The sequence below is a fragment of the Marmota flaviventris genome, chromosome 10 (assembly GCF_047511675.1).
Source record: "Marmota flaviventris isolate mMarFla1 chromosome 10, mMarFla1.hap1, whole genome shotgun sequence".
Lineage (NCBI taxonomy): Eukaryota > Metazoa > Chordata > Mammalia > Rodentia > Sciuridae > Marmota > Marmota flaviventris.
Window position 1 is genome coordinate 72,961,841 of NC_092507.1, and position 8,889 is coordinate 72,970,729.

The 8,889-nt window shown below is 34.8% G+C and overlaps 1 protein-coding gene across 1 annotated transcript in view; it reads left to right on the forward strand.

Moving 5' to 3' along the window:
- LOC114082670 (calcium-activated chloride channel regulator 4-like) overlaps window positions 1-8,215 on the forward strand; it is a 32,424-nt gene extending 24,209 nt beyond the window's left edge. Inside the window, exons 12-14 of the mRNA XM_071618610.1 lie at window positions 662-832; window positions 7,170-7,412; window positions 7,767-8,215. Of these exons, the coding sequence (XP_071474711.1) occupies window positions 662-832; window positions 7,170-7,412; window positions 7,767-8,215 (863 nt within the window). The remainder of the gene's footprint in view (window positions 1-661; window positions 833-7,169; window positions 7,413-7,766) is intronic.
- The last annotated feature ends 674 nt before the right edge of the window (window positions 8,216-8,889 follow it).

Sequence of the window (8,889 nt, forward strand, 5' to 3'; positions counted from 1 at the left end):
ATATAACAGATGACAGGAATGCTAGTGTTATCAAGAAGTATACTTATGAAATAGTGTTCCTGAAATCCTCCAATTTTTATTCCAAAAGCAGATGGGATTTTTCTGTGTCAGAACAGAAAATTAATGGATCAGAAAAGACCAGAGAAAAGAAAAAGAAAGAGTTGTTGAAGATAAAGCAAAACAAGTAATAGTAGTTGGCTTGAGTGAGAATTAGATCCTGTACTAAGTCATTTTTTTTTCCTACTATGGACATTTCTTGATTTAAATACAGAGATGACATATGACTAGATTAATTAATATGACTAGATAAATTAAGGTGAAAGCAAAGCAAATGGCAGAGAAATGGTAAGAGTAGTACCATAAAATATATTTAAATTGATAAATGATAAAAATATGAGGTATTTATGTTTATTATACATACACAAATATAAATGTGTGTATATGTGGTATATGGATATAAAGGTATAAAAATAACTTGAGTCTCAATTCAACAATATTTTGATCTGACAGAGCATAATGGAAATATTCTCCAAAAGGTCAAACCCTAAATATGAAGCCTGGTGGAGAGGACATGTTATAGAGGCCACAGCTTGTTGTTTGGGAAAATGCATGAATTTCTCTTTGTATTTACAATCATTTATTTCTTCATTTCTATGATAAGGTGCTGATTCTTTCAAAGATGACGGGGTCTACTCCAGGTATTTTACATCTTATTCAGAAAATGGCAGATATAACTTAAAAGTGCGGGCTCACAGAGGAACAGACTCTGTCAGACGAAGCTTGCGGCACCCACTGAATAGAGCTGCCTATATACCAGGCTGGGTGGTAGACGGTGAGTAGCTCATGGCAGCTGAATTCATGCATAGAATGAATGAATAATATTTGGGGTTTGATATAATTGAGGCTTCAAACATCTTACAACTCACAATATAGCTTTTCCCACTTCTGGAATGAAGTTCTTAGCTAATTCTCTCCAAATTAATCTAGGCTTTGAAATAATGCCTGGCGCCTAGTAAGCACTTAAAAACTGTTAGCTAGAATTATGTTAGTTTGGGAAACCTTCATGATATCCACAAAATATGCCAAATTTTCAGGTCAGGAAATGAAAACAAATCAATATGTTATGAGCCTAAGTATAAGCAGAATTTATCCTTCAGATTACAAGTGCTATTAAAAATAAACATTTATTTGTAATGGTGTTTCCTGGTTTGTTAGCTTTTAAACTGCTTTTATATTTTAAAATTTAATATGCACATTATAGGAAACAGAAAAACACAAGCAAAGAACAAAGTCGTGGAGTCACAAGTAGCTTAGCTGGACATGTCCTTTCAGAACCTGCATGTCCATATACAACATCTCATTTTGTGTGATTGAAATCATAGTGTGAATCAGGCTTTTCTGTGTATCATGAATATTCACCAGTTCAAAATCCCAAAGCTACATGAGCATTTTTGATAACCAAGAATACACTACAGCAATACATTCTGTTAGAAAAAAAAATTGCAATCCTGCCTTTCCTGGGACAAAATTTTCACTGAAGACAGCAATGGCAACAGGTCTCTAGATAGATATATTAGCAAAGTTACAACTACAATAATGTATTCCCTTACTGCTCAATTTAAAATGAGATATAAAGCAACAGAATACACCAAGCATAATTTGTCTCAGAAGGTTCACTATCAGATTTCTACTACTAAAATACAGGCAAGAGAGCATGTTCCCAGTGAATTGAAGTATTCCTACAGTACAGCCAGAAGATGCACACACATCAGTAGCTCACATCAAAATGAAAATCAGTGATTGCTCCCATAACAGCAGAATGCATTACAATTCTTATTAAACATATACAGCACAATTTTTCATATCTCTGATTGTATATAAATTATGCTCACACCAATTCATGTTTTCATACATGTACTTTGAATAATGATGTCCATCACATTTCACCATCCTTGATAACCTCCTGACCCCTCCCTTCCCTTCCCACCCCTCTGCTCTATCTAGAGTTTACCTGTTCCTCCCATGCTCCCCCTCCCTACCCCACTATGAGTCAGCCTTCTTATATAAGAGAAAATATTTGGTATTTGTTCTTTTTAGGATTGGCTAACTTCACTTAGCATTATCTTCTCCAGCGTCATCTATTGACCTGCAAGTGCCATGATTTTTTCTCCTTTATTGCTGAGTAATATTCCATTGTGTATATATGCCACATTTTTTCTATCCATTCATCTATTGAAGGGCATCTAGGTTGGTTCCACAGTTTAGCTATTATGAATTGTGCTGCTATAAGCATTGATGTGGCTGTGTCCCTATAGTATGCTGTTTTTAAGTCCTTTGAGTATAGACCGAGGAGAGGGATAGCTGGGTCAAATGGTGGTTCCATTCCCAGTTTTCCAAGGAATCTCCATACTGCTTTTCATATTGGCTGCACCAATTTGCAGTCCCACCAGCAATGTATAAGTGCCTTTTTCCCCACATCCTCGCCAACACTTATTGTTGTTTGTCTTCATAATAGCTGCCATTCTGACAAGAGTGAGCTGATATCTTAGAGTGGTTTTGATTTGCATTTCTCTAATTGCTAGAGATGATGAACATTTTCTCATATATTTGTTGATTGATTGTATATCCTCTTCTGAGAAGTGTCTATTCATGTCCTTGGCCCATTTATTGATTGGGTTATTTGTTTTTTGGTGTTTAACTTTTTGAGTTCTTTATATACCCTAGAGATTAGTGCTAATGTGTGAGGGGTAAAAATTTGCTCCTAAGATGTAGGCTCTCTGTTCACCTCACAGATTGTTTATTTTGCTGACAAGAAACTTTTTAGTTTGAATCCATCCCATTTATTGATTCTTGCTTTTAATTCTTGTGCTATAGGAGTCTTATTAAGGAAGTTGGGGCCAATTCCCCCATGATGGAGATTAGGGCCTACTTTTTCTTCTATTAGATATAGGGTCTCTGGTCATATTCCTAGGTCCTTGATTCACTTTGAGTTGAGTTTTGAATATGGTGAGAGATAGCAGTTTAATTTCATTTTGATACATATGGATTTCCAGTTTTCCCAGTACAATTTGTTGAAGAGACTATCTTTTCTCCAATGCATGTTTTTGGTGCCTTTGTCTAATATAAGATAATTGTAATTTTGTGGGTTGGTCTCTGTGTCCTCTATTCTGCACCACTGGTCTACCAGTCTGTTTTGATGCCAATACCATACTGTTTTAGTTACTATTGCTCTGTAGTAGAGTTTAAGGTCTGGTATAGTGATGCTACCTGCTTCACTCTTCCTGCTAAGGATTGCTTTAGCTATTCATGGTCTCTTATTTTTCCAGATGAATTTCATGATTGCTTCTTCTATTTCTATGAGTAATGCCATAGGGATTTTTATTGGAAGTGCATTAAATCTGTATAGTACTTTTGGTAGTATGGTCATTTTGATAATATTAATTCTGCCAATCCAAGAGCAAGATAGGTCTTTCCATTTTCTAAGGTTTTCTTTGATTTCTTTCCTTAGGGTTCTGTAGTTTTCATTGTATTGACCTTTCACCTCTTTTGTTAAGTTGATTCCCAAGTTTTTTTGATTTTTGTTTGTTTGTTTGTTTTTGCGGCTGTTGTAAATGGGGTAGTTTTCTTCTCAGAGGATTTGTCACTGATAAACAGAAATGCCTTTGATTTATGGGTGTTAATTTTGTATTTTGCTACTTTGCTGAATTCATTTACAATTTCTTGAAGTTTTCTGGTGGAGCTTTTGGGGTCTTCTAGGTATAGAATCATATCATCAGCAAATAGTGCTAATTTAAGTTCTTTCCCTATACATATCCCTTTAATTTCTTTCATCTGTCTCATTGCTCTGTCCATTGATTCAATAACTATGTTAAATAGAAGTGGTGAAAAAGGGCATTCTTGTCTTTTTCCAGTTTTTAGAGGGAATGTCTTCAATTTTTCTCCATTTAGAATGATGTTGGCCTGGGGCTTAGCATAAGTAGCCTTGAGGATGTCTAGTTGTAAATTCTTTTAACTTTTGTTAATCAGGGAAGGTTTTTATTTCAATCTCAAATTTAAAGCTTAATTTTGCTGGTTACAAGATTCTTGGTTGGCATCCATTTTCTTTCAGAACTTGATCTATGTTGTTCCAGAATCTTTTAGCTTTTAGGGTCCAGGTTAAAAAATCTGCACATAACCTGATTGGTTTTCCCCTGAATGTAATCTGATTCCTTTCTCTCATGGCTTTTAAGATTCTCTCTTTATTCTGTATGTTAGGCATTTTCATTATAATGTGCCTTGGTGTGGATCTGTTGTAATTTTGTACATTTGGTGGCCTGTAAGCCTCTTGAATTTGGTTTTCCAAATTATTTTTCATATTTGGAAAATTTTCTGATAGTACTTCATTGAATAGATTGTTCATTCCTTTGCTTTGGAACTCTATGACTTCCTCTATCCCAATAATTCTTAAATTTGGTCTTTTTATGCTATCCCATATTTCTTGAATGTTCTGCTCATGGTTTCTTACCATTTTCATTGTGCAGTCTACATTCTTTTTCAAGATTATATAGTTTGTCTTCATTGTCTGGGGTCCTGTCTTCCAAGTGGTCTAATGTGTTGGTGATGCTTTCAATTGAGCTTTTAATTTGGTTTATAGTTTCTTTTTTTATTTTATTGGTTGTTCAAAACATTACAAAGCTCTTGATATATCATATTTCATACATTTGATTCAAGTGGGTTATGAGCTCCCACCCCGTAGTTTCTTTCATTTCGAGGATTTCTGTTTGGTTTTTCTTTAGAACCTCTATCTCCCTATTGAAGTAAACTTTTGCTTCCTGAATTTGTTTATGTAACTCTTTGTCAAATGATCTTTTGCTACTCATATTTGCTCTCTTATATCATCCTTTAATTGACAGAACATTTAAATTATGTGCAGCCTGAACTCCTTCGCTGTAATTTCATCTGTTGTTCTGGCCATGGATTCTAACAATGTGGTATCTTGATTTGTTTGGGGCACTTTTTTCCCTTGTCTTTCCATGTTGCTCGGGTATCTTCCTTTCCAGCTCTGTGGATCTGAGGCATTCCCATGTTTACCCTATAGGCTTGTAGTGCCCCTGCAGGGTTCCAATACCTCACCTTTGAGGGGAAGGACAATGTTAACAGATCCCAATATAAACAAAATACCACCTGGTTATCTGATGTTCTAAACAGGTAGTAGCCCCAACTAAAGATGGTTATGGAGGTCTAGCAGAATGCACTTCAATTTATAGTACACATATAGAGCATAATTTTTTATGTCTCTTATTGTATACAAAGTAGAGTCACACCATTTGTGTCTTCATATGTGTACTTAGGATAATGATGTCTATCTCATTCCACCATCTTTCCTACCCCCAAAACTTCTCCCTCCTCTCCCTCCCCTTTGCCCTATCTAGAGTTCCTCCATACTTCCCATGCTTCTCCATCCATCACCATTATGGATCAGCATCTACATATCAGAGAAAATATTCAGATTTTGGCTTACTTCACTTAGCATAATATTCTCCAATTCCATCATTTACCTGCAAATGCCATGATTTTATTCTCTTTTAATGTAATATTCCATTGTGTATATATACCACATTTTCTTTATTCATTCATCTACTGAAGGGCATATAGGTTAGTTCCACAATTTAGCTATTGTGAATTGTGCTGCTATAAACATTGATGTGTCTGCTTCACTGTAGGATGCTGTTTTGGGATATAGACCAAGGAGTGGGATTGCTGTGTCAAATGGTGGTTCCATTCTAAGTTTTCCAAGGAATCTCCATATTGCTTTCCATATTGTCTGCACCAATTTTCAGTCCCACTGGCAATGTGTGAGTGTGCCTTTTCCCCCACATCCTTGACAACATATATTGTTGTTTGTATTCTTAATATCTGCCATTCTGACTGGAGTGAGATGAAATCTTAGAGTAGTTTTGATTTTAATTTCTCTAATTGCTAGAGATGTTAACATTTTTTCACATATTTGTTGATTGATTCTATATCATCTTCTGAGAAGTGTCTGTTCAGTTCCTTGGACCATTTACTGATTGGGGTTTTGTTTTGTTTGGGTGTTAATATTTTTGAGTTCTTTATATATCCTAGAAATTAGTGCTCTATCTGATATGTGTGTGGTAAAAATTTGCTCCCAAAATGTAGGCTCTCTATTCACATCACTGATTGTTTCTTTTGCTGAGAAGAAGCTTTTAAATTTGAATCCATCCCATTTATTGATTCTTGATTTTATTTTTTGCACTACAGGAGTCATATTAAAGAAGTTGGGATTTAATCCAGTATGATGGAGATTTGGGCCTACTTTTTCTTCTGTTAGGCACAGGGTCTCTGGTTTTATTCCTAGGTCTTTGATCCACTTTGAGTTGAGTTTTGTGCATGGTGTGAGATTGGAGCTTAATTTCAATTGGCTGCATAAGGATTTCCAGTTTTCCCATCACCATTTGTTGAAGAGGCTATCTTTTCTTCAATGTATATTTTTGGCACCTTTGTCTAATATGAGATAATTTTATTTATGTGGGTTTCTCTGTGTCCTCTATTCTCTACCATTGGTCTACAAGTCTATTTTGTTAAGAACAATCCTTCCTGTGAATTTTAACACAAAGTGTATTCAGAGTGTTATTTAACTAACTGTCCTTTTGTCATACACTGAAATGTTTTCATTAAATCAAAAGAAAAAATGTGTACAGCAAGGTGATGATAAGAATGAAGAATGCATTCTTTGCTAACTTTGCTTTGCATAGTTACTTCTCTTGTGACTTTTAGGGGCTGTTTCTTAGCAATTAGAATACCATCATAAATATTATTCCTTAGCACTTGCAGCGTGGAGTAGTTGAAAGGAAACTGGCTTTTCCCCAGGTATATTCCAGCCTGAAGATAATTTGAGAAATAAAGCAACATTTTTTAAAGGCATATATTGAATTATTGAATTATTATATACCTTTATTCTTGTTTAGTGTAGTCCTCATTTTAGAGCAATTTGTTATCCCATTTTATCCTAAAGGATACTAAAACGTGAATTATCCCAGCAATTGGTGCTTATGATTGTGTCAGAAGACTTAGTAACAATTTGACTATACATATGAAGAGGGGAAAAACCAATGGGATGAAGAAGGTGATTTGTTTGCTAACTTTGAACTAGTGAATTTTTAATGCAGGGGTAATTGAAGTGAACCCGCCAAGACCCGAAACTAATGAGGATACTCAGACAATATTGGAGAATTTCAGCCGAACAGCATCTGGAGGTGCATTTGTGGTATCACAAGTTCCAGACACTACAAATGCTCCCTTGCCTGACCTGTTCCCTCCAAGTCAAATCACAGACCTTGATGCCACATCTGAGGGGGATCAGATCAACCTAACATGGACTGCGCCAGGAGATAATTTTGATGTTGGAACAGGTAAGCATAAAGTATCATGTGGTTTCAACTTAAGTTGAAGGTGCTCATTGCAAAAGCAAGGGTGTATGGGCAGGTTAGGGAAGAACAGTTTTTGACTGACAGCTCACTGAACTTTTAATTTTATAATCTGATATTTTTTAATCAATCAAACAGGAGATATTTTAACATGGTTTTACTTCTTATGCATTTGGCGGAGCTTAAAAGTCAGAATTCAGGTTTCTTTAAAAAGCAGTAATGTTTTTTATGTGAGTATACACTATGCATAAGTAAACAACATTTTTGAGAGTAAATGGAAAGAAATTTACTATGGTATCTATGCTACAGTTACTAAACTGCCTGTAACTCTTTTCTTAGTCCAAGAGTATATCATAAGAATAAGTGGAAGTATCATTGATCTAAGAGACAATTTTGATGATGCACTTCAAGTGAACACTACCGACCTATCACCAAAAGAGGCGAACTCCAAGGAAACCTTTGCATTTAAACCAGGAAACATCTCAGAAGAAAACATAACCCACATATTCATTGCCATTCAAAGTGTAGACAAAAGCAATTTGACTTCAAAAGTATCCAATATTGCACAAGTGGCTTTGTTTATCCCTAAAGCAGATCCTGGTCCTGATGAAGGCCAATCAAATCCTAATCCTGGTGAAAGTCATCCTAATCATGATTCTGGAGTTACTATTTCTACAGTGGTGCTATCAGTGGTGGGGTCTGTTGTGGTTGTTAGTATTATTTTAAGTACCACTATTTGTATCTTAAAGAAGAGAAACTCTTCAAGAAGACCTAGAACAGAGTTTTAAAAAACAAAAGCAATATGAGTAAGGATACTTCTGAAGTTTTAAATTTATCCTGAGTGATAATAAACTATTAAAGATAACTTTAAGATGCCTGGAAAGGATAGTTTGATTAAATATAAACTGCCAATACTAACGTTTAATAATTTTATTCACTAAATTTATCATAAATTGGGATGAATAAAGACCTTTTTTATATTAACCTCCAGTTGTGTACTATTTTTTGTAATGCAAAACTTTCAGAAATAATATTGTCAAATTTCATGAAGAAGTTAAAATTGTCAATTTAATCAGTGAAAACACAAGTGCAAAAACCAAATAAATGATATTTGTGGAAAATGACCTTGGTTTGGGTGCCATTCATATAAATTAATGGCATTATATTCACCTAAAAGCTCTGCTATAGCAGTACAATTGCTAAGATCAGGTTTGCTATAATTCATGAATATGGAATCTACCAGTAAAAAAAAAAAGAAAATCAGAACCACCTGTCAACCATAGTTTTTCCTGATTTCAGTTCAATATAAATATATACCTCTTTTTGCTTAAAAAGCCATACCTACCCATGTACTATTTGTTTCATCATAGGAATTATTGAAGCTACAGTGTATTGATTTTTTTTCAGAAAGAAAATAAAATACATTAAAAACATTTTCATTCATTACTCAGAGTCACAGCCT